The sequence below is a fragment of the Mytilus trossulus genome, chromosome 7 (assembly GCF_036588685.1).
Source record: "Mytilus trossulus isolate FHL-02 chromosome 7, PNRI_Mtr1.1.1.hap1, whole genome shotgun sequence".
Lineage (NCBI taxonomy): Eukaryota > Metazoa > Mollusca > Bivalvia > Mytilida > Mytilidae > Mytilus > Mytilus trossulus.
The window spans coordinates 22914386-22942106 of NC_086379.1; the positions used below are offsets into that span (position 1 = coordinate 22914386).

Below are 27721 nucleotides of genomic sequence, written 5' to 3' on the forward strand. Positions count from 1 at the left end.
TTTTAAAGTGACATGTGTATAGCAGAATGAACCACTTATATGATCGTTCATTTGTTTACCAAAAAATATCTCGGGTCAATAAGTGTCATACTTATTGATTACTCGTGTGCAACAATTAAAATGTTTACTAAACAAATTCCTTCCATCGAGACAATTCGTTAGCATACATGTAGATAATTGGCTTATAACATGTTTAACCCCGTCACATTATTTATGTAGGTGCCTGTCCCAAGTCAGGAGCCTGTTATTCAGTAGTTGTCGTCTGTTTATGTGTTACATATTTGTTTTTCGTTAATTATTTTTGGTAAATAAGGCCGTCAGTTTTCTCGCTTTAATTGTTTTACATTGTCTTATCGGGGCCTTTTATAGCTGACTATATGCGGTATGGGCTTTGCTCATTGTTGAAGGCCGTACGGTGACCTATAATTGTTAATGTTTGTGTCATTTTGGGCTTTTGTGGATAGTTGTCTCATTGGCAATCATACCACATCTTCTTTTTTATATTATCTCCGAATGCGATTATTTTATTGAAATATTGATGAATGTTTTCAGTAATGAAAGAATGTTTACAAAAGTGATCTTTTATGCCGACTAAATATTCTTTTCGCAATTTTTCTGGTAAAAAAACTAAAATCCAAAACTTTCAGATCCCATGAACATGCAACTTTTTCCCAAACCACGAAAATTGATATTCACAATTGCAATCAAAAGTCACCTCACAGTATTCATACATCAAGAACAAAACTATTGTGGATTAGAGAAAGCAACAATAACACTTGTATTGTTCAATTTCATCTAGTAAAGATTGAAAGTAGTTGTTGTCATCAATTCTTCTGGTAAGTCGAAATCTGTGAAAAAAAATAATTTGGAATGAATGATTAACAAAGTTATCGTATTGGTTAATTTCTTTAAATTTACGAAAAAGTGAAAATGGAAATGTGGAATATGACAAAGAGATAAAAAACAAACAAAAGAGGAGACAACAGCCAAAGGTCACCTTTGGATGGTCAACGCAGTAAAAAATCTTGCACCCGGAGGTAGTCCTCAGCTGATACCTAAAAAACATTTTATACTAGTTCAGAGTAAATGGACGTCACACTTAACTCTAAAATATATTGTTGTTTTATTGAGATGTTAAACCTTCCCCTATACCTCTAACCAATGTAGAATTGAGAAACACATAGCAATTTTCTGGTAGACCTAATTGTCCTCTTTCTATACGTTGTACAGCAAAAAAAAAACATTGTAGAGAGTTAGAAAAAAGTTAAAATAAAAATAAAAATATAGAACATTGAGAAAAAATTAAAAACAGAAAGGTCGTAATCAAATGGCAATATCAAAGGCTCAAACAAACCAAACGACTGAATAACAACTGCCATATTTCTGACTTGGTATGTGCATTTTCTTATGTAGAAAATCGTGGATTGAACCTGGTTTCATATCTAACTATACCTCTCACTTATAGGACAGTCGCCAAAAATTATTGGCAACGATGTGTCAACAAGTCAAATAGACATATATAGGTACAAATTAAAAAAAAATACGCAGTATTTGTCCATTCACTCAGATGATCATTTTTTGGCATACTAATTAAACAAGATAAAAGCTATACCGCGATTGTCAATGAGACAACTATCAAAAGGGACAAAAAGGCGTAGAAGCAAACAAACGTGTGTCCCCACATGGCCTTTAATATTGATAAAAACGTACAGAAAACCGCGTACAAAAATATACAAGGATGAGCTATAAAGTTAATGTATCTGTACAAAAAAAAATCCGCTGTCTCCATCTGCTTTATACATTTGTTGTAAGTGGTGTCGTTCACCTGAATATTTAAGTTATGAGGTTTTGTAATTTAATACTTTTATTATTGTTTCTAAATGAATATTCCCAGCAAATATTTCCCAAATGCTTTGACATGACTGACCAGGTACTATAACATGACCAAGTGTAATCCCGAAGTAAAGATTGGTATAAAATCTAACACCAATAAAACACTCTCGTTTTTTTTGCGACAACGCTATTGCTGATGTAAAATTGAACTTAATAAATTTGCATGTACACTGTAACTTTTTCGAATCGGACCAATGCAATAACATTAACTGTACCAATTTTCCTGCACCAGATTCGCATTTCGACAATACATGTCTCTTCAGTGATGTTGAGAGGCAAATATAAGTTTCAAAAAGTACAGGCGAGTATACCATCTAGTAGAACAAACTAATTAAACTTTTAACAAAACTAACAGAACATAACAGAATATTACATCACTTTAGAACAGGCTTTTATTTTAAAGTTACTGTTGGTTGTAAACAGAATGGTTTCGAAATAATCAGTTTGTAGTTCTACAAGAATGATCTTGGATAAATAGATATCAGATTAAGAAAGGCCACAGTAATTGTTTGTGCCTCATTTGGTCAATATCTCTTACAAACTGTTCTAAGATAACATAATCTATCATAGTTCAGCATGATTATTTAAAGTAAAAACCACTTTGTTTCAGGTTTGCCCCCATCAATATTTGTCTACATGCTTCATAGCTTTAAACATTAGACAAGGTTCATGATCTGTTCTGAATAATAACAACGTATTTTTCAATATTGAAAATATACCAGTTAATTGTGGTCACGTTTAAGTTTTAACTTTCAACTTTTTGACTTTCGAACAGCGGTATACTACTGTTGTCATTTATTGTTATAAACAAACCTTTACAAGTTTCTGACTTTTCATCCGTAAAGTCATCACACTGGAAGAGTCCATCGCAAAATTTAGTTATATGAAGACATTGCACATTATTATCACACTTCTTCCAATGTTCCATACATGGATAGGCTACAAACAACAAATATAAGTCATGATTTTATCTAGTATTAATATCAGGACTTTGATTTCACAAACTGATGATTTTTCAGGATAGTAAAAAAAATATAACAAAAAGAAATAAAAGATTTAAAAAAAAATTGTTAATGTTTGTGTCATTTTGGTCTTTTGTGGATAGTTGTCTGATTGGCAATCATACCACATCTTCTTTTTTATAAATTCTATTTTTGGTCACTATCTCTTATATATCGTTTAAACGATAAATTGAATTATCATAGTTTAAAATAACTAAATGTTAAATTCTTTGATTTTAAATGTATCTTAATCTTTATCCGGTTACGTACTTAATAACTTGATTACTTGGAAGAGTTTACTGTTTTATTCTGAATGTTATAAAAACCATATTTCGTCATTATTGTTAAGGGTCAATCGAAAATATTTCACTTTAAACCTTTGCACATTTCCGACACTTCATCAGAGCCATCATCACATTCTGTTTCACCATCACATAATTGATTTTTGCGAATACATTGAATATCATCGTCACACTTCATCTCATTTTCCATACAAGGATAGGCTAAAAACAACAAATATAAGTCATAATTGATATCTAGTACAAATATAAGGCTAAGGATAGAGGAAACTGTACCGTTATTAAAATCACACATTTAAGTTATTTTAAAGCACAAAAACAATACTTAAACATGTTAAAGATAAAGCAAGATCAAATGAACACATTTAAAAACTGTGGGTGATATCTAGTGCTCCGAAAGATTAGACACATTTTGCTCTAAATATGATATCTATCCTGTTAATCATGTGGGTACAAACCCAATTATTTGTTTATTATTTGATCATTACTAGTCAGTCATTTATGGACCAAACACGCATTACAAATAAAAGTAACGAAGAGTTCTATGTGGTGCAGCTGCAATCGTCCATTTGTAATATTTTCAGTAATTGATCATTTTGATTGCTGTTATGGAATAGCAGTTTGACAGTTGACGAAAGACATGTTCTTACTGTCGTAACTTTTACCCTGTCGTCTTTCATCCGAATTTGACGCAGCGAGTTAGACTTTTAGCCGGGTATCGACTGACATGAACACTAAGACAGATGCAAAAACATAGAGCAAGGTATGTACACTCTTCTAGTACATCGGAGATAATTGTTTCCAAAATACAGACACAAATGGCATATTCCTGTCTTGGACAAACATCATTCGATGTTAAGTTGCATGCTATATATTAGGCAATAAACTAAAAAGAGAGATACTGCAAAATTTCAAATTGACCAACCATCGGTTAGAGTCAAAATAAAGCGGTGTATCCATCTTAAGCTGATTGTGATTAAATATTATAATGTGTGATTCTTTTATTGCATCGTTGATCATATCATTTTGCATAATAGGGCAGACCAAATCTACAGTGAAGATTTTGTTATAGCAGTTTTTACAAAATTAATGTACTAGCATATTCATAAACTGGTTAATCAAATGATTATTATAAATATATATTTTGTGATTGGCAACGAAAGACAATATAACAAATGCAGTTTTTAAAACACGAAATGCATTGTACCTATACAGAAGTCCTCGTATTACACATACAGTTATAAAAAACTAGAAATTCATTGTACCTTTACAGAAGTCCTCATCTTCATCAGAATCGTCATTACAGTCGTGATGAATATTGCATAACATCGATTGACTAATACACTGTTTGTTGTCTTTACATTTTAGTTGGTGATCAAGGCACTGGTAATCTTAAATAATACAAGTTTTATTAAGATAATTCAACCTTTAAAATGCATGTAAATACTCAAATACATAATGTCTATGCAAACATATTAAAACCACAATTTGTTTTGGAATTTTGGGTCTTCAATGCTCTTCAACTTTCTATTTGTTTTGGCTTTCCTACTACTATGATCTGAGTGGTAAGTCACATGCAGACGAAAAGCGCGTCTGGCGTATCAAATTGTAAGCCTGCTACCTTTGATAACTATTTAAAAGGATTTAACTAAATTTTGTTTTCCAAATGTAATTTTAAAATCGATCCTTCACAGAAGTCAAATCGTTGTTTTTGGGTAGTCGAGATCAATTTGAAGAGAGGCCATACAGTAACACTAGTTATTTTTCTCCACTCAAATCGTGTTCCGTATTTAAAAATTGTATAATTGATGCCTCATATATATAGCTGTTAGAAAACGTACATCTCAACAGGATTGATTTTTCTCGTTTGAGTTAGAAAAATTAGAAAAGCAATCGAGTTGAGATGACGTGTTATAATCTGTTTGGCGCTTTTTTACTTTTTAATTTCATTGACAACGGGAACATTCGCCCTTAGTTTCTAGCGATATTTTTTCATATCACTCTACTGAGCTCAGAAAGGAAATTATCCGTCAGTAAGATCAAACGAAAATTGGCTGCTATGCTTATTATCATAGAGAATATACGTTAAACGTTATTGACGAAAGAAACTCTCGTGTTATAATTCAAACAACGCGAATATAATGATTCAAATAAAAAACAAAGTTAAAGTGAATTTGACAGTCGAAGACTGATGCTACTGAGGACTATTTGACAAACGAGGATATGTAAAACACGGTTAAAATATTCTTTTTTTTCTAATTCTAGGAACAATTTTCAATTTTTCGGATATTTGAATATGAAGATACAAAACAGCGATCATTTGAAGTTATTACGTTATTGCGTTTTGTATTTTAATTTGTCAGTCTTTACACAGTGTTTATAATCAACAATCTGACAGAACTGTTACATGCAATAAAAATTGCAATTCATTTACTTAGTTAATAAAATTACAGTACAATGTAAGACCTGAATAAACCGGCTCACTATCCAAATCGGCTCTTTTTCGCAGTCACGTAGCCGGCCGGTTTATTCAGATCTTACTGTAATTTTATCAACTGAAGAACTACAAATATGTAAAAGGTAATACTGTAAACAATGATTTATATCGACTTTCGAGAGTAATATTTCCAGCTAGTATCATTCGGAACTTATATGAATATTACAACTAAGTAAAATGATAAAGGCATTAAATAGCCTAAAAAAATACGAAGACAAATTTCATGAAAATAATCTGGATTTTGGAATTTTAGATTTGAATGTTTATAGGGCAGGCGAAATATATCAAAGGGAGATTTAGCTCATTTGTAGAAAATAAACTGACATCACAAAGGCTAAAAAAGAAATCAAACCAGCGACAGAACACAAAACATATCATTGGATAATAAATACTGAGCAACAAGAACACCACCAAAAACTTGGATGATATCATGTGGCTTCATTTGTGTTATGAACAACATATATAAAAAATAATTCAGTAGGTCTCAGTCGGGGAAAAGGGGACAATTTGAATATGTCTTCTAACAACTGTGAAAATTCTTAATCAATTAAGAAGTCTTCTCTACATCTATCTATGCTTACTTTTGCATCAAATGATCAAATGACAAAATCTTCTTTCTCTCTATAGAAGTATAACCGCGTCCGTTTTAAATAAGTTTGGTTGGTTATCTGATACCACGAAAAAAATGAAATGAAGTAATACCAACTCCCTTTTATAAAATCAGTTGAGACAATAAATTACTTTCTAAATGACTTGTATTTTCCATATACAGTTATATTGTAAATTCAACTAGCTAATGATTACTAAGTTTTGTTTTGCAGTTAAACACTCCTCTGTGTTTCAGAATTGGCAAAAGAAAGACCTCAATGCAAACAGTCTTTCATTGGATCCATCCTGACATACATCAGTGTGTTATACAACAAGAACAAAATCAATATATGCATTATCTATAACGAAAGGCAGATCAAAGCTTTAGTTTCCCTAAATAAAGTGACTCCGCTCGTGGTAAGAAACCTTTTCAATGGCAGAGTTAACATACAATATATTGCCTACCTCTACAGAATTCAGGTGATTCATCAGACCTATCTTTACAAGTTTGCCTCCCTTCACATCGTTTGTCTTCATGAATACACTGGATACCATCCTGACATTTGACTTTCCCATTCGAACATTCAAAATCTAAAATACATCAAATTTTTTGCCATTTGCTACACTTTATGTCCCACAAAAAAAGTCGTCGTTTGAGAAAACCTTTTAGATTTTGTTAATCATATTAAACTGGAGAATAACGTGAACTGTTTTGGTTAACCGTTTTGATATGCTGTTAAAAATGTTTATAATGAGAGATGAATTAACTAATGCAAAAAATACTTTTAAAGGGGCCCTAGCTACGATATATTTACAAACTTTAATATATATGACTTTATGTTCAATCATTTTTGAAAGTCAAATGGGAAATAATAATTCCTTTCAGCAGCCAGTATGGTTCGTTTTAATCCAAGTACGCTACGAAACATCAAAGATGAACTATTCACTTGCAAGTGAATAATTTGACTTCATTGAATTTGTATTCATGTGACCTTTAAACACAACTCCTTAGCTAGTGCTTCATTACGCATGAACTATGCACGTTCAAATATTAAAAGAAAAAATCAACATTGAAAATGAAACAAACGTTAACCATTGGTTGGTTGATTCGATCCCCAAAAAACTCGTTCTTTTACAGGTAAAATGATGTTTAATATATATTTCTAACCCAAATTACTAAATTTTGAAAATAGACCGAAATAAATCTAATCGCTCGAGTTCGTTATCTAGTATTATCTTTATTTATGTTTATATCGCTTACAATTTCGTCGCCAATCTTCGGAGGTCAATTCTGTAGCTAACTAAATTGCATATATACTAAAATACACACGAACTGAAGATATATTGTATCGCGCCTATGACTTGTAAATTGTTTATTTTAGATTATTGTAATAAGAATATACTTTTTAGCATGTATGACAATTTCGTTGATTGTTAATTTAACAGCGAATGCCTCTTTATAATTAGCCAGATTTAACACTTTTGTGTAAAGACTTTGAAAACATTATTGATTCGCGCTGTAGTAAAAATCTTAAATATTAATTGTACGTGTTATACATACATGCATCCCGATTGCATGCTATTTTTGAGCCAGTTCTCAGCTTTTTTAATCTCTCTATAATAACTTTTACCGCAACAAGAAAAATAAGTATAATTGAAATAACGTACTGCTAAAGGACTGAGTCGTCATAAAATACATGCCTAACCTCTACAGAATTCAGGTGATTCATCAGATCCATCATTACAAATTTGCACACTATCGCATCGACTGGCTTCATAAATACACTGGATACCATCCTGACATTTGACCTTTCCCTCCGCGCATTCAAAATCTAAAAGTGTTCAAATATGTTTGTTTTATTTACACTTTGTATTACAAACACTGTAACGTTTTAACATGAGCTTGTACATCTCATTATTCGGTGAGATTTAGTTACCCGTTATGATATGCAGTCCAAAATTTAAAAATTTCTCGAATAATACATTTTGTAAGGTTGTCCTTGTCATATTTCATTGATTATCAATAAACACATGATAGAGCCTGGAAATATCGCAAATTCCCCAATTCAATGTAATTTTTTACTCAGGTTTTTTTTCTCATGATTTTGGTACACTGTTTTAATGATAGAATGTCTGGTGTTTAATGCAATAATATCATGGAGGTCAGTTTTCATTAGTGGGAGAAATCCGAGTGCCCGGTGAAACCACTTTAAATCATTTTCAGTTCATATTTAAGTAGAGTACACCGTCAATGTGCATGAATCGAACTCACAACTAGTATGGATAGGCTAGTAACACAGCAGTTTGCCCGTGCGATCCTATGTTATAATCAGAACTGATCTACAGTGCAAAATGATTTATGGTACAATTCGAAGGAAGTATAGCGCATTTGATAACGTTGAATGGATTGTGCGTATACGTTAAAAGTGTAATAAGTTGTTTTAATCAACTATATACACCTATGTAAAAGTAACTTGTCAGGTATGATTTCCTTAATGGTATCCTGATACCTTTGATAACTATTTACACCACTGGGTCGATGCCACTGCTGTGGACGTTTCGTTCCCGAGGGTATCACCAGCCCAGTTGTCAACACTTCGGTGTTGACATGAATATCAATAATGTGGTCATTTTAATAAATTTCCTGTTACAAAACTTTGATTTTTTTTTCTAAAAACTAAGGCTTTTCTTATCCCAGGCATATATTACCTTAGCCGTATTTGGCACAACTTTTTGGAATTTTGGATCCTCAATGCTCTTCAACTTTGTACTTGTTTGGCTTTATACATATTTTGATCTGAGCGTCACTTATGAGTCTTATGTAGACGAAACGCGCCTCTGACGTACTAAATTATAATCCTGGTACCTTTGATAACCAATTAAAGTATGTATGGGGTGAAACATGTTTGAAGTAAAGGGATAGTATATTCTGATGATCAGTTATCTATTATGTTGTTAGATTGTATTTAACCATGATAACGGTGTTTAATTGTTATACACATGTTTCTAATTGGATTAATTGTTATGTTTTGTTGCCTAATCTGATTTTTATAGTTATTCACTTTTCTATGCTGCAGAATTGTTTCATTTGGAATCAAACCACATCTCCTTAATTCCATATTTAAAGATGTCAATGATTCTTTTTGTAATAAAAATTACAAAAACAACTTCACTTAAATCATTCTAGATACGTGTACTAAGTTTTTATATTGATTATGACATGGTATTGAAGATATATTAGTGAAATTTGTTTTTGGTGTCATAAAATTGACTAGCGTAAAAACATTATATCTTTAAGCACAGCCATATCTATACTCTCTTGATTTGTTAATCAGTAGTTTGGAAGTTTATTTATATTCACTGATTCATTATCATAACTGACATCAAAACAACATGTCAATGCAGAAAAAAATCACTGATCAATTAAACAAACTGTTAAAATATCATTGCATATTCTGAGTTTTAATTTAATACATTCAACTATTTTTTTCATTTCAAATTTATTGATAGGTCAGAAATGAATTACAAATGAAAATTGTGGATATCAGTGCATCTTGAATATTTACAATTACTATTTAAGTGTACCTCTCATTCGCATTGAAGCAAATCCCTGAAATTTCACTTGTTATTTATTGTTTGGGTAGAATTTTTTATTACATAGCTTCAACATGGTTGAATAATATTACATCAGAGTAAATTTAACGCTTCGTACCATGACAGACCTCCAATGATTCATCAGATCCATCTTTGCATATCGCTCTTCCATCACAAAGATCATCTTTGTTTATACATTGACGACCATCCAGGCATTTTACCTTTCCATTTCCACATTCATAATCTAAGGAATAATAAACATCAATATAACACATGAAAACATAAAAAACACATCCAGTTCCTAAAACATTATTACAGGAAAACAACAATACAATAAATCACTCAAATGCATAAAAAACAAATGTAAACATACAAAGACACGGACTTTTTTTTAAAACACTCAGATATTCCTGATTTGTAAAGGATATTTGAAGAAAAAACGGTGGTTTGAACTTGGTTTTATGGCTAGTCAAACCTGCCGCAAATATAGCTGTGCAGATTTGCTAAAATGACAACACTACGTGACAGGAATACAGTACAACCTAACGCAATAACACCAAGCACAGAGAAACGCATAGATTAAAGGAATTAATAATACGATAGCACAATGAAAATTTTAGGACGTACAACCACTATTTTAAAACTCATACAACTATATGAAACAAGATGCCAAAAATGTACAATTATTTTCACAATACAAGTCTAAATATCAATCTGATCATGAAAGGCTAGCATTTCATTATTTTCTAAATGTAATTTGAAATTAGAAATTTTATTAATAAGAATAGAAGTTTTTAAACCAATCTAAAAAGGAAACTGTAGTTGGCACCAAGTCGCAAACATTGAAAAATGTATTTATAACATCCAATTACAAAATGCAACATTATACTTATGTTATAACGTGGTTAATTTGCAAATAATTTGATAAAACAGAGGCACCAATCAAATTCCAACTGATAACCATCGGTCATTTTATACAAAAGAAAGAAACTAACAAGACATCTTGTGGGAGAAGAGCATGCTGTTGGAACGTCATTTTTTTTTAAAGCAGTCAGAAATACAAAAATTGGGACAAGCATATAAGACAAGAGAGAATGAGATCTTAGTTGCACCAGTTACGGACTTTTGAACCGGGTGATCCCAAATAGAGAGACTAGCGAAAAAAGATTTATAAACAGATCAATACAATAATCTTAAAATGCATACAATTTATGCAACATCAATAAATATGTATGTGTTATCCATTGGTTTGAGCTTTTGATTTTGCCATTTGATTTGGGACTTTCCTTTTTTAATTTTCCTCGGAGGTCAGTATTTTTGTGATTTAACTTTTAAACTACAAAAATATTTTTTGTAATGCATCCTATTTGAACTAAACAGATACACATACCTGAAAATGCTAGTTTTTCTATCGTAATGTTGCGTATATTAATTTAAAATCTTTTAAAAAAGGAGCTTGTTTATGTAAGGAAGTTATATTTTAAGTTATTTTTAACAGACTCATTTGTTTAGCATTTTGAATTGTTAATTATGATAGTCGTAAATCAACCAACAGCGCCATGTTAAAAAAGATCTGTTATGCATATCAGCTAAGAAATCCTGGAGGTTCTATTGAGCTTGTGTTGCTCATTTATATATATGTTAATCTTCATTAATGGGCACTCATTGTGAACTAGAAAAGAGTTCGTAACAATAGTTTGTTTGGTATCTTGTGTTGTTGAGCATATTTATTTTGATAGTTTTTTCTCTCTCTTCTTCCGTTTCGGACAAAAGGAAAACGAAATCAAACCTTTATATAACATGCGTTTTAATAAGGGCTATCACTACCATTAAAAGTATACAAACAATTTAGGCATCAATAGACTATTGTGCAGATCGTGTCTAGCTGTATAAAGGTCTTTCCTCTTTACCGTGAATATCTTTTACAGTTTCCAAAACAATCAGCAAAAACGCCAAAAAGTTATAAAAATTGTTATTTAAGAGCAAGAACACGAGTCGATCGGTAATTATGGCCATGTTTGAGTATTTGTTTGTGTAGATATGTAGTCGTCTTATAACTTGATGTCAATAAACAATAGATAGATCAATGTTGGTCATGTTCGGTTGGCACGCAGGGTCAGTGGACTCAGCTTTAACTTGACACCATCCACGATCATTGGGGTTAAGTTTGATTAAGTTGTTCCTTATTTATACATTCATTTAAAAAACAATTTTTTATACTTTAAATATGATTGAAATATCTTCCGATTTTAGCAAATGATATTGTTCTCATTATATCTTCTCCTCTCGATTGCAGAGCTGTTGATGAAATAAACATTTTATAGTTCGTGCTTCTGAGGCATGTTTCCTGGCATATGCCAGTTGTTATCCATTTGTTTTATGTTTTTTTGAGCTATTGATTTTACCATTTGATTGTGAACTCTCCGTTTTGAATTGTCCTTGGAGTAAGGTATTCTTGTATTTTTACTTTTTGTGATGTTCATTTTGTTGTTTTTTATCATTTGAAATCAAGGGATGAGTAAATTACTACTGCAGGGTAACAAACTATAATCTGAACAGAATACACAAACTCATGATCAAGTGAAGTCAACTTTGCCTCAACAAATTATAAAAACGTTTTTTTTTTGTGGACGTGCACTAAATACTTGATTGTGTATCAATGCCTTCTTGTTTTTCTCATCCATGTGCTATCCATGCAATAATCAATACAAATTATTATTTTAGTACACGTTTATTAAACTTCCAATTCAACAAACCTTTACACATGTCTGCATCCTCGTCAGAACCATCTAAACAGTCTGTGTATGGGTCTCCATCACAAAAGTATTTAGAATGAACACATTGTACACCATCTTCACACTTGGTATGATTCTCCAAACAAGAATAAGCTTAAAGCAATATTTTTAAATAAATTTTTTTCCTACATAATAGGAACTTATGGTGAAATTTTCATTATGTTCTTTCTATAACTTAGACATGTTAGATTAAAGACTAATTTATGTTCAAGAAGCAGTTAAATAGTGATGCCAAAAATAAAGTGCATATGATTTTATTTTTCTTTAATTGTAGGTTGTATTTAGTCTGAGAAATATTTAGGTAATCTGACAAATATAACAATAAAAATCCATTCAAACTTTACAAGAAAAAATTAATTACGATTCATCAATATAGCGTGGATACTATATTTTAAACAAAATAATATTTAAAATTGATGTAAGGAAATGAAGGCAAATATGGCCCACGATGACATACATTCATTGGCCTATCAAGAAACAGTACAATTAAATCTGTCCAGTCACCTATTCTTTTCGCATACATATTTCAATGAAATACAACTTCTCCATGAATTGGTAAGTCAATATCATCATGGATACCCATACATGATTGTGGTGTCTTATACAAATTCAACAAAGATACAAGGTTTATATTTAGGTCACTATGTACACTGAACGTACGTGTCGACTGATACTTACCAAACAGTTATCAACAGTGACAATTACCAAATGTTTAATAAGTTCATTAAAAATATCCAGCGCCAGATGGTAGACGCAAGACATGTATGTTTGTCCCTTCCAGACTCATTCGTTGCAGTAAACCGAAACAGTTTAAAAGTCGTATACGGATTTTTTTTTGTAATTTACATGATTTATACGTATGTATTATTAAATCTCAATATGACAATGATTGAAACGTACATGTATGTCAGTATGAAAATTAAAAAAAAACATTGTACCTCTACAGAATTCCTCATCTTCGTCAGATTTGTCGTCACAGGCTATACCTCCATCACAAAGGAATGGTTCATAAACACACTCGAATTGATCTGCACATTTCACCTCACTATTCGGACATGGTCTATCTTAAATTCATATAATAAAAAAGTAAATTTAATCGCACTATACCCGACGCGCTAGAATACTCGACCACCTTGGCTCTACAATAATAAAGCTTTCGGTGGTCGCGGGTGTTACCTTTCCTCGTCAGTTGTAATCTAGCGTCACACTACAGTACATGCTATATAAGGCTTGAAGAGGGAATCGTTATAGATCAGCTCAATAATCTATGTAAAGGATTCTACAAATTAATGCAAGATGCAGTCCCAGAAATATAATAAGTACGTCTGAACCAGTGAAGACATGGGCTCTACAATTATAAAGATTTCGGTGGCCTAATAATATATATGTTTAAGTGACAGCATCTTGCATTTATTTGTATGACTATCTCAGAAGTCAGCACTGATCCACTGAAATTTCTAAATTCATCGTAGATTTTTTAGGTACATGTGAATGGAAGTAAATCATCAATCATTTTTCAAATTATATGCAAATTTGTTAGCTAAAACTATAATACCGATTAACGCAAATATGTACATAGTCCCGAACACTGCTACCAACAAACATGAATGAATTTGCAGTACTTTGAACAACACTATTTACTGGGCTTTCTCTATTTACTGAAAGCTTACTTTCCCGTGAAGTACCATTATCCGGTTAGAAATTTACCCAATAAAAATCAAACAAAACATCAATTATTAATATTCAGAAAACATTTTTCCGTACTTTTCCCTCTAAAATATAGAAAATTGCAGTTTATGCGTTGAAGCAAATTCAATATATCATTTATTATTTTAAGACTGCAATTTACTTTAGAATTATATATATTGTGTACCTCTACAGAACTCTGTTGATTCATCAGATTCGTCTCTACAATGAACTTCACCATCACATTGATCAATTTTCGAAATACACTGGATTCCATCTTGGCATTTTACTTCACCTCCAACACAGTCATAACCTGAATAATAATCAATATTTAGTCTAACGACAATCATTTTAAAGGTTGATATTCATACCATAACATTTCATATTCTATATTTAATTTCTTTATACATTCGCAGTTGTGTGGGGGATGAGCAAGTGTCCTGGCTATCCATTTCAGGTCAGCATTTATGTTCAATATAAACTTTTCATTTGTTTTTGTCCTGCGTTACAACCATTTGACAAACTTTTGTTAGTCTTGTATTATTTTAATTTTGGTTTCTTGTGTACAAATTGGAAATTAGTATGGCGTTCATTATCACTGAACTAGTATATATTTGTTTATGGGCCAGCTAAAGGACGCCTCCGGGTGCGGGAATTTCTCGCTTCATTGAAGACCTGTTGGTGACCTTCTGCTGTTGTCTTTTTCTTTGGTCGGGTTGTTGTCTCTTTGACACATTCCCCATTTCCATTCTCAATTTTACATGTACTTAATGTATCAACCAAACTCATACAAGAAAACTCAATCGGGATTTTTGATCAAGTTATTTATAAAACTATTGATAACGCAATATTTTAAGCTTGTCGAGATTTTTGTGCATTTTCTACTTATTTTTATACACATTCAATCGTTTAAAAAAAGCTTTATTCAAAAATTAACTTTACCTATTCAATCAGTTTTTCATTCACCGAAAAAATCCTGATTTTGTAAATGAAAAGGAGGAACATCTTTGTGTGGTACACTCGTACACGTCGATTGCGTGTCTTTTTTATAATCACGATCAGTTCACTGATACTGACATTATTTATGAGTACACATAAAATGGTAAATGTACTTATGACAGATAAACGCTTATAGTTACAGTAAAAAAAGTCTAATTGTGAACATGTCACGATAAAAGTGTATAAAAAGTAAGGAGAAGATTAATGATGCGTTATTAGGTTATTACAGCTAGACTTCCATATCAACCCAGAGAGCTGGACATGGGTCGTGGGCTGATACCAAGACCGATATGGAAAATGACGTTTAATAATATATCCCATATTATTAAGCTGGCGAAAGAAAAAAAAGCATATATGAAATTATATTTAATATTTTCAAGAAAATTGATTCAAAAAAACATTTGACAAACAAAAATTGAAAGAAAATGTCACAGCGAATTAACAAAATTCGTATCACAGTGATAAAAACCCAAAGTTTAATGAAAAGTTTAACAAAAAAATAACAATAAACATATCATTTCTCAAAGTTATAATTATTATAAAATTTCAAATTAATGCTGGGGAAGAATACACGTATCGCTATTTTGAAATCTGCTCTGCTTGAACTTTCGATGTTATACAAAAAGAGGGACGAAAGATACCAAAGGGACAGTCAAACTCATAAATCTAAAACAAAATGACAACGCCATGGCTAAAAATGAAAAAGACAAACAGAAAAACAATAGTACACATGACGCAACATAGAAAACTAAAGAATAAACAACACGAACCCCACCAAAAACTTGGGGTGATATCAGGTGCTCCGGAAGGGTAAGCAGATCCTGCTCCACATGCGGCACCCGTCGTGTTGCTTATGTGATAACAAATCCGGTAAATAGTCTAATTCGGTAGGTCAAATTCATGAAAGGGAAGGGGATTGTAGTTACGACGTAAGGAACATATCCGATATCATTTGTGAAACGGTTATTCCATAACGGTCAACCAACTCGTGATGGCGTCCGTAAAATTTACGAAGGGATGATTTCAACTTCACCATTTGGAACTCTTGATTTAATAGCTTCCGAGTGAGCAGTAACCCTCTATCAAGAAAATCATGATAGGAAATGCAAGCACTGGAATATCGTATCAATTGAGAGATATATACCCCGTATGCAGGTGCTGCTGGAATGTTGCTACTTAGAAATGGAAAGTTCACAATTGGAAAGCTGAAATCATCTCTTTTGTCGTAAAGTTTTGTCTTCAACCGACCCTCATTGTCAATTTCTAGATGTAAGTCAAGATATGAAGCTGACTTAACTGTATCTGTAGTATCCTTTATCTCCAATTCGATGGGATAGATGCGTTCCACATAGTCACCAAATTTTGAATTGTTTAGTGAAAGAACGTCATCTATATAGCGGAAAGTAGAGTTAAAGGATATTGCTAACTTCTTATCTTTCTTCCTAAGAAGTTCCTGCATGAAGTCAGCCTCATAATAATAAAGAAACAAGTCAGCAAGAAGAGGGGCACAGTTTGTTCCCATTGGGATGCCGACAGTCTGTTGAAAAACACGTCCTCCGAACGTAACACATATGTTGTCAATCAAGAAATCAAGCATCTTGATAATATCGGTTTCAGAGAATTTTTTGTTTGAATCAGAGTGATTCTTTACAAAGTAGGATTTATCCCTCCCTAAGACAAGATACTTGTATCTACGTTGGCCATTCTTTTTTATGAAGCAAAGTAATACCAACTCTTTTAATTTGTCTTTAAGTTTGGAATGTGGAATACTTGTGTAAAGAGTAGAGAAGTCAAATGTTTTAATACTGTTACAAGATGAAAGAGAGTTAGATTGTATGTACTCTAAAAGATCTTTGGAATTTTTAAGTATCCACATCTGATTCACGCCACCTCTAGAATAGGCAGTTTCACAATAACTGTGAAGCCCGTCCTTGATTGCTGATAAAATGGATGTTAATAATTTAGAAAGAGGTTTTGTGGAGCACTTGGAAGACCCAGCAATATACCGCTGTTTGTAAGGTCACTTATGTAGTTTAGGTATTCAATACAGTGATGGAAGATCCAGGTCTTCATCTTTGGTTGAAATACCAAAGGAACAAAGAACAGACCTATGATTATACAACAATCACTTTTTCAATGTAGCGTCAAATATTTACTATTATGACGTCAAAATTTGACGGGAATTTTAGTGATGTCCAGTAATGGTGGACAAATAACTATTGTCACTGGAGATGTTTAGTTTTTTTACTGCTACATCAGATTCATAACCTTTTATCAACTTCATTTTTTTTATTCATGGTATACTCAATTTTCATTTCTTGCAAGAATTTATTTGAAACGTCATTTGATACTCAAAGTAACCTCTCCTGATCGACTAACTGCTGAGTTGTAATCTTGTTTACAAAAAGATTTGGATTGAAAGGTTGGTACCGGAAGTCAACTCCGGGGGATCATAATGGATTTTAAGAACTGGTATCGATATTCGCCTCGAGGGCTTAAAACCATCCTTGACTTCCGGTTATTTCTGGTCATGCGAAACTACATATAAGTATAAAATGTGTGAGGAATAAATATATTTATTGTGAAGTTACAATTCCACACAAGTGAATAACATATGAAGCAGTTCGAATCGTATATCATGCAATGGGAAACATTCTTATTAGTTAATATTTTCAAATAAAAAGGTTTAAATAATATCCATAATCATCAGTTTTTAGCGAAAATAAAATTGACAATGGTTGTTTTACAAATTGCTGCTTGGGAAAGATTTATTTCTACATTATATGAAAATGATTATCTATATCAATATAAGCATGTTTCATAACATATTGTTAAATAAAACTACCTTATAAAAATGCATAGTTACTGTAATACTTACCATTGCAGAATTCTGGTAATTCGTCAGATCTATCATTACATTGTGTATGCCCGTTACAAAGCTTTTTTGCGTCGATGCATTGTAGACCGTCGTGGCATTTGACCATTCCTTCGCTACAGTTATAGTCTATATAAAAGTCAAAAATGTTGACGTGTATACATTTATCAGAAATATATTATATTTTTAGATTACATTATATATATATATACATTGTAAGACAATCATTTCAAAGGCTGACAAACTATGCTGATATTATATCATTCCTAATGAATCTATAATACCTCGATCGGTAAACGTTTACTGTAATAGATTGTAAATTGGATTGGGAGTTATTTCATTGGCACTCATACCACATCTTCCTACATCTATAATGTAATGGAAATTAAATTTTGATTATGTTTAAATGCACAAAACAACATACAGAATGCTTACACCTTATGATCATAAAAATCTGAATAAGTAAAAACTTTCAACCACGTCAGTTAATGCCTTCAAAAAATGTTAGGGGAGATTATCTCAACTGGTCCTAAGTAAATGCATGTCTAAAAAGCCTTCGTTTAAATATTTACAGAAAACAGTTTATACAAGTTGTTCGTCAAAGACGAAAAACAAGTACATGTACAAGCACTGCAAAACCACACACGGATCGATATTCTGCTTCAAAGGCATTTGAATGACTAGATGATACTCGAGTCGGGAATTTAGACATATCAAAGCAATAAAATAGAACTGTGAAAACTACTATCATCGTGCCGAATCAAGATATGAAAACTATATTATATAAATTGGTGTTAAATAATATTAATGGTTGAAAGATTTGACCTGATTAACAATTGTTAAACCGCAGTCAGATTTGATCTAAATTGTTTTGTTTTTGGGTTATAAGCAAAAAATGCATTTTACCCATATCTTCTTTTTTTCAGCCATGGCAGCCATCTTTGTTGGATGGCCTGGTCACCTGACACATTTTTTAAACTAGATACCCAAAAGTTAACAAGGCCAAGTTTGGATTAATTTGGCCCAGTAGTTCCAGAGGGGAAGATTTTTGTAAAGGATTACTAACATTTTCGAAAAATTGTTAAAAATTTACTATAAAGGGAAATTACTCTTAAAAGTGGCAACTGACCATTTCAGTCATGTTGACTTATTTGTAAATCTTACTTTGCTGAACATTATTGCTGTTTACAGTTGATCTCTATCTATAATAATATTCAGGATAATAATCAAAAACAGCAAAATGTCGTTACAATTACCAATTTAAGGGTAGCAACCTAACAACAAGATGTTTGATTCATCTGAAAATTTCAGGGCAGATACGTAGATCTTGACCTTATGAACAATTTTACCACATTTTAGATTTGCTGTAAATGCTTTGGTTTTTAAGTTATAAGCCAAAAACTGCATTTTACCCCTATGTTCTATTTTTAGCCATGGTGGCTATCTTGGTTGGTTGGCCAGGTCACAGGACACAATTGTTAAACAAGATACCCCAATGATGATTGTGGCCAAGTTTAGTTAAATTTGGCCATGTAGTTTCAGAGGAGAAGTAAGATTTACAAAAAGTGGTTAACAAATGACTATAAAAGGCAATAACTCCTAAAGGGGTCAATTGACCATTTCGGTCATGTTGACCTAATTGTAAATCTTACTTTACTGAACATTATTGCTGTTTACAGTTTATCTCTATCTTTGATAATATTCAAGATAATAACCAAAAACAGCAAAATTTCCTTACAATTATCACATTAGGGGCAGCAACCAAACAATGGGTTATCCGATTCATCCAAAAATTTCAAGGCAGATAGAATTTGAGCTGATAAACAATTAAACTGATTTGTCAGATTTGCTCTAAATGCTTTGGTTTTTGAGTTATAAGCCAAAAACTGCATTCTACCCCTATGCTCTATGTTTAGACATGGTGGTCATCTTGGTTTGTTGGCTGGGTCACCGGACCCAAATTTTACACTAGAAAACCCAAGAATGACTATGGTCAAGTGTAGTTTAATTTGGCCCAGTTGTTTTAGAATAGAAGGTTTTGTAAAAGATAACTAAGATTTACGAAAAATGGTTAAAAAATGACTATAAAACGCAATAACTCCTTGCGGGACCAACTGACTATTTCGGTCATGTTAACTTATTTGTAAATCTTACTTTGCTTAACATTATTGCTGTTTACAGTTTAAATCTATCTATAATAAAATTCAAGATAATAACCAAACACAACAAAATTTCCTTAAAATTACCAATTTAGGGGAAGCAATCTAACAATGGGTTGTCCTATTCATCTGAAAATTTCAGGGTAGATTGATGTTGACATGATAAACTATTGAAAAACCTGTTAGATTTGCTCTAAATGCTTTGGTTTTCACGTTATAAACCAAAAACTGCATTTTACCCCTATGTTCTATTTTTAGACATGGTGGCCATCTTGGTTGGTTGGCCTGGTCACCGACACATATTTTAAACTAGATATCCCAATGATGACTGTGGCCAAGTTTGGTTCAATTTTGCAAAGTAGTTTCAGAGGAGAAAACTTTTGTAAAAGATTTACGAAAAATGGTTAAAAATTGACTATATAGGGTAATTTCATCTAAAGGGTCAACTGTCCATTTCAGTCATGTTGACTTATCTGTAAATCTTACTTTGCTGAACATTTTTGCTGTTTATAGTTTATCTCTATTTATAATAATATTCATGATAATAACCAAAAACAGCACAATTTCCTTAGAATTACCAATTTAGGGGCGGCAAATTAACAACGGGTTCTTAGGTGAGCTAAAAATCAATGAAGGATAAAAAACTCAGTTCAAATAGTTTTGGGGTCGGGTTCTTCATTGTTGCAAGTTTTGTTTAATTCATATTGATTTTAAATATAACCTTATTGGTCAATCATTTCCCCCCAAACTATGTTAAGAAGAGGGTAGGAGGTCAGTGAAATACTATATGACTTAAGTTTTTTATTCTACATTGAACTTTTGATGTCTTCCCTAATTTGACAAAGAAAGCTAAATGTTCATTTCGAATGCAACATTGATTTGTTTGGCCGCTATTATCAGTATATAAGTCACGAACTACTACGATTATAATCCGCAGTTTGTTGTTAAAGTCTCGTCCTAATTTCCAAAATGTACTGCATATAAGTTTATGTTTTAAACATGTTATAAGAATATGCAGCACAAAAAGTGACAAAATTATCATAAGAATGTTTTTCCCTTATATCTTTAGTGTCTACCAATAACAGTTTAGCATTTCCTATTTCCTAACAAATCTCTTTTCTTGGTTTTTAACTTTGAGTTCCGGTAGACATGGCACAGTGGTTAGTTTAAACAATTTTAACATTGATGAGTTATTAAATTGGTATGATACTTTAAGAACTAACGATATCTGATATTTTTTTTCTGGTTAATAGTACTAGTGTTGGTTACCATTTGGTCTTTATTTGGGGTCGATTTTTTCAATATCTAAGGTTGAATGTTTTGCAATGTATAAACTAAGTAAGTGTTAGGCCGTGTTCACATTGACCTAAATTCGGTGTTGTGTTAGTGTAACTCACACGTAAACTAAACACAATTGCGTTCCCATTGATAAAACTCAATGTTTACATGTAGTTTAAATCATGTTTTACCTACACACAGTCGATAGTCGATGTAGGCCTTGTGTAGGTTAAGTGTACACAACACTAGGCATTTAGGACATACGTTTTATCGTGTATATATTTAAGGAGGAAACTATTTTTGAGTAAAATTGATATTTTTGATAATTATTAGTTGTATAAATTTTACAGATTTTTTTTTGTTAAAAAAATTAACGTACTTAATTAACCCCTAATCAAAACTCAAAGCAGCATCATTGCCGAACCCATAAGGCAGTAACCGATTGATTTTCGGGGGGGGGGGGGGCTATTATAGTTGAGTATAAAACATAATGGCAAGGGGGTCGGGGTGGTGAGCTATGGATTTTGTTTTGGAAACAAAAAATGTTTCCAGTTTTTGGCCCTGAAATTTTTTTTGTTTATTTCACCCTCAGCTGCCACTATATATAATGCTAAAATTGATTTCGACTTGTCACCAAAATTTGTCCTGAAAAAAAATCAATAGCTCACGCCCCCTCCCCCTCCACAAAAAATGAAGTTAATAGTTGATGCCTAATTCATTTGAAAAGGTCTTCCAGAATCGACTTGACGTACACAGAAATATTCGCCACTGGTCTTTAATAAAAAAACGATTCACGCATAAATGCATGACTAAACAAGTGTGAGGTAAATGATATGTTTGTCTAGTATCTCAGATCCATTAATAACACGTAAAATAAATAAAAAAAAACGTTACCCTATTCCTTTACCAAATACTCCTTGGAGAAGAAATACCATTTGAAACGAACAGAAAAGATAAAAATGTAGTGATCCCTAATATCTCAATCCTTTTTTTCGGCTGTAAGCACGCTGTTGCAGCTAACGTTTTCTAATGCGTAATCGAGAAATCTCTAGTTTATTCAAACTACTGCAAATTATAAAAATTGCTTTTATAAAGTAGCAACTTAAAAAAAAGGGGAAGGGTTTTTTTTTTTTTTTTATCTGAGTCAGATTTTTTTTCGCGCGTACGTTTTTTTTCCTTTTTTTTTTCGATGCTGGTGATCAAATACTTTTTTTTAAATATTTAACACTATATTGTATGGGGAAGCTCTTGATTCAGAATAAAAAAATTTATCATTTGTATGACCATTTTTTTTTTATCAAATTGGAGATCGGAATATTTCCATTCCCATCCCCCACCCCTCTTTTGAAGTCAAATGGTTGTTCCCTTACCGCTAGAAAATTCAGTTCTACGTAATGAACATTTAAATGACACATAGTTTACAAGTGGGAACAAATCTTATGTACAGGTAGCCAAACAAGGTGTATAGATGTGAACAAATGTAATGTGAAACCAGTGTACACTTCACTAAACTAATTGTAAACATGTTTACTCTACACGGCGTTTGGTGTGAACACGGCCTTATTTCCCTTTTTCAAATTTTGAATAATAGCACAAAAATCAATTAACAAAGATATATATTTTGCCAACATGAAAACTATAGCTACAGTCAAGTCATGATACATCCTATCTGACTTACATTCATTTTCAGTTATATTTTATGAATAATGTAACGCATTTATAGATAACGTTTTATTATAAAGAGCCATTCAACAGTTGGAAGGTAGTTATATTGTAATTGCAGTTACATTTCATTTTATAATTGCTTGACCTATTATTTGCATGCTTAAAGCTTTCTTTCAATAGATATCTCGAAGGTTTCGTGAAATAAAAGTAAACACGATTTTCTGTTTACAAAATTACGTCGTCCAACGTGCACAAATATTTTGTACAGAAATATCAACATTTTTGAAGTCGTTTTAGTTTTTAATTTAAAGGTTAGCCATAATGAACATTTTTCTTTGTTTGTCAATATTTTGTCTTTTATATTGATTCAAACGTCAATTGATTAACCCATTGTTATTAAGAAAGGTTCTTTTAACAAACCTTTACAGATTTGCGGTTTTTCATCAGTTCCCCAACTGCAGTCAAAGTCACCATCACAAACTCTGTTATTATTAATACATTTTAAACCATCGTCACACAACGTCCGAGATGTCTGCTTACACACATAAGCTGAAAAAATGATTGTTATGAAAATTAATAAATAAAAAAAGCATTTAAAAACAGATGAAATAGATTAAACAAGTACAGGCCAACGTACAGCCTTTGACAATGAGCAAACCCCACATCGTAAATGAAGATGTTAATGACCACGAATTGACATTTGTATGTTATGTGTTTGCTCTTTGATTTGTAGGACACATGCATATACATTTCCAGTTTGCTTTGAAGTGTAGAAAAAAGCAGTTTTCTCATTTGGAAAAATCAACAGATCATTCATCATTTGTAAGATTGCAACTTACTTTAGAATTGTATAAATTATGTAAATGTCGTACCTGTACAGAAGTCCGATGTTTCATCTGATTCGTCGTTACAGTCCGTGAAATCATCGCATAACCAGTGTTTTTTAATACACTGGATGCCATCCTGACATTTCACACTCCTTTCGCCACAGTCGTAATCTGAATATTAAATCATAATTTTGACATGTCAATTTTGTCAGAAAAAAAAATAATCATGATAATTTTTTAAGACTTCAAATGATTTGTATTGTAAGAAAAGCAAATCAAATGCTCCTTTTATTCTATTATCTTATTCCTCATTGAATTATTTTATACTGTTTAAAATCGAGACAATAATCATGATGTTATTCGTTCGTATAACGTTGGTAACATTACGTTTACTATGCTATTTTTCCTTTTTTCCAACAATAAATAAATGTTATCTAGTTTTCAGATTGATTATCTCACTTATCGCGCGTGGCATAATATTTAGAATAACGGGCAAACCTCGGTAAAATCAGTATGAATTCAAGCCCCCGTTAATATTTCTTAAATAGACGATATCGCTATTGATTATACGATTTTCGAACTTATTAATTACTCTTTCGATTGTTTTTGATATATTCAATATCTTTTGAAATAGAATTGATAAATTCAAGAACCCATTCCCTCTTTCAAAAGACTCTTTATGAGAACGCAATACTATCCCTTGATAATCAGTCACTCAAATCAGTGCCGGTTTAATTTTACAATATTCAAGGAGCGATTCTTTTTTTCATTTAAAACAAAATCTATCTTAATAACTTCAGTTTTACCCTTTTTTCTTATAAACTATTGTGTGCCTTTATGTAAAACTAGATATGAACATATAATAGTTATCAAAGGTACCAGGATTATAATTTGATATACCAGATGCGCGTTCCGTCTTTGCAAGACTCATCAGTGACGCTCGGATCTAAATAGATATAGAGCCAACCAAGTACAAATTTGAAGAGCATTGAGGGCCCAAAATTTAAAAAAAATCAACATATCTCACCAAGACAGACTGTATGGGATTCATCGGATCCATCATTGCAGTTCGTCAATCCATTACAAAGCTCACGTTCTGGAATACACTGAAGACCATCTTGGCATGCAATAAATCCCGGACTACAGACATAACCTAAATAGTAATCGAAAAGTGAATTGCTACATAGGTACACTGAACTTTATATATAATAAAATGCAATACATACATATGATTTTATATGTAAACAGTTTGTTTACACTTATAGTAAATTGATATAAGTAAATACTCAGAATCAAACATGCTGATATAATAGTTATCAAAGGTACCAGGATTATAATTTAGTACGCCAGACGCGCGTTTCGTCCACACAAGACCCACCAGGGACGCTCATATCAAAATATTAATGAAGCCAAACAAGTACAAAGTTGAAGAGTATTGAGGATGAATTATAATATCTTTATACTTCTTAAATACTGTCAAGTTCAACTAATAAAACATCTCAAAAATCTTAAAACCTACATCCGAATGATTTGTTTGGGAAACGTCATAGTTTATACTCTCTATACGCATTGTTTATAAGATGACCAATGTTAACCTACCTCCGACTGCTTTTTTTGGAAACGTTATAGTTTATACTCTCTATATGCATTGTTAATAAAATGACCATTGTTTGTATAAAAGTGACATCTAACATCCACGTATTCCAACATCAATCCGAATTCCGATAGCAAACACTCTTATTCGGACGACTCCGTATACATACTATAAGTATTTTATTGTAATCATATTACACAATATTGATCACATGATGCTAGTATTACTAGACTTGCAATTGTTTTATCCCAACCCAGACATTCAACATGTAAAATATGTGAAGACCAAGGCATTACATGGTGAAAATTTTTAATAGTTCTTAAATGCACGATTCAAGTACATTTTTTTTATCTGTTCATATTCCGAATTAATAAATTGATATACGAACTCTTTCCACGTGACATGCATCTTTTTGCTATTGCTCAACGTATTTCCCTTCCTACTTGTTTGCTTAACATACTGTATTATTCAATTGGACATCAATCCAATTAATTATATGATAATTTTGAAACTTCATAATTTTATGTGAGTCTCCATTTTTTGTAAAATTTATCTAACTCAATGCAGCAATAGATTAACAACGTTTTCAAATTTGAAAGGAGTAGGTTCAGTATATAGTTATCAAAATTACCAGGATTATAAGTAAGACCCCTTGTTGGCCCCAAAATATAGCAGTTTTACAAAATTGCTAAGATGAATACTTTTAGTTATGTATTGGACAGTAGAATGCTTCTGCTAAATCAATATGGACTGTGTTTGGCAATACAATGCACATATATCGAGAACTATGATAAATGAATGAAATCGTCTAAATTTTAGCATTTTAGTTATATTTTAGACGGTTTCGTCTTAAATGAAAATGGTCGCATTCGTTTTCATTCTTAATATTGAAATGTAAGTTGTATTTGATGATAATAAATAACAAATATAAATATTGAGGATGAACACGGATGCGGCCACATTCATTTTTGACAAAAAACATCTGCAAAGTGACAATTTTTTACATCTTTCATAGATTTTTCATTTATAAGTTACAATTGGGGCGTTTTTAATGAGTAAATCAGTTAAAATCTTTTACACATACTTATTGAATCAACTGAAATAGACACTGAAGTGTTTAAAAAGTGTCTAAAATCTTTTGTAGGATGAACTTGAAATTTGAGGTACAAATCGTCCCTTACCAGACCTACTCCTTTATTCACAGAATCAGAACCTGTGGAATACTTCCTGCAGTAACCTGTAGAAACAATTATTTCTCAAGTGTTTTTTTAAAATTTCAGACATTTCGTCTGTGATACAGTTATAACTGTTCAGGCAATTCGCTTTCAGTCAGTTGAATATATGAGCAGACTATTAACTTATGACCGAACCCGGCTTAATTTATTTTTCAGATCAACGAACGTTAAGGAATACACTGCATTTGTTAGTGCTGTTAATCCAGTTGCTGTATTGATTTATCTAAGAGGTGAGTTTACTGATATGTATACAACATTGTACAATGTAAGAGAGAAAACAACAGCATGATTTCTTATCAGCAATTATATATTTAGCACATCTTTTTAGAATTTTTGGTTCTCAATGTTCTTCAACTATGTAACCTTTTTTATCTGAGTGTCACTAATGTATCTTATGTAAACAAAACGCGCGTCTTGCGTATAAAATTATAATCCTGGTACCTTAGATATTTGTAAGAGGCCAGCAAACATTGTTTGAAACAGTTAGCATTCAGATACCAATGAATCAAATATGCATTACGTACAAATAGACTATATATACGCTCCGTGTTAAAGGCCGTACATTTGCCTATAAAAGTTTACTTTTATAAATTGATATTAGGATGGAGAGTTGTCTCATTAGCACTCACACCACATCTTCCTATATCTATATACATATCAGTATCAATACTTTACCGCGTGTACTAGTAATTGCAGTTATTATTAAGATAACTGTGACAGCAGAAGAATGATCCAT

At 31.9% G+C, this 27721-nt stretch overlaps 1 protein-coding gene across 1 annotated transcript; it reads right to left on the minus strand.

Moving 5' to 3' along the window:
- Positions 1-758: 758 nt before the first annotated feature.
- LOC134726905 (low-density lipoprotein receptor-related protein 1B-like) lies at positions 759-27721 on the minus strand. The gene is made up of 15 exons (XM_063591305.1): positions 27661-27721; positions 25184-25309; positions 24202-24327; positions 23750-23878; positions 18231-18356; positions 14541-14666; positions 13606-13731; positions 12629-12760; positions 9991-10116; positions 7985-8110; positions 6744-6869; positions 4459-4584; positions 3272-3397; positions 2707-2832; positions 759-848 (listed from the first exon to the last, which is right to left on the minus strand). The coding sequence occupies exons 1-15, from the start codon at positions 27719-27721 to the stop codon at positions 796-798; spliced, it is 1761 nt and encodes a 586-aa protein (XP_063447375.1). The 3' UTR covers positions 759-795.

What these genes read in the sequence shown, in the direction of transcription:
- LOC134726905 (XM_063591305.1), bottom strand. Translation starts at nt 27,721, where the DNA reads ATGGATCATTCTTCTGCTGTCACAGTTATCTTAATAATAACTGCAATT. An exon ending in AACATCGGACTTCTGTACAG is followed by an intron (nt 23,879 to 24,201) that starts GTACGACATTTA and finishes TCATTTTTTCAG; the next exon opens with CTTATGTGTGTAAGCAGACA. An exon ending in ATCACCTGAATTCTGTAGAG is followed by an intron (nt 4,585 to 6,743) that starts GTAGGCAATATA and finishes GTATTATTTAAG; the next exon opens with ATTACCAGTGCCTTGATCAC.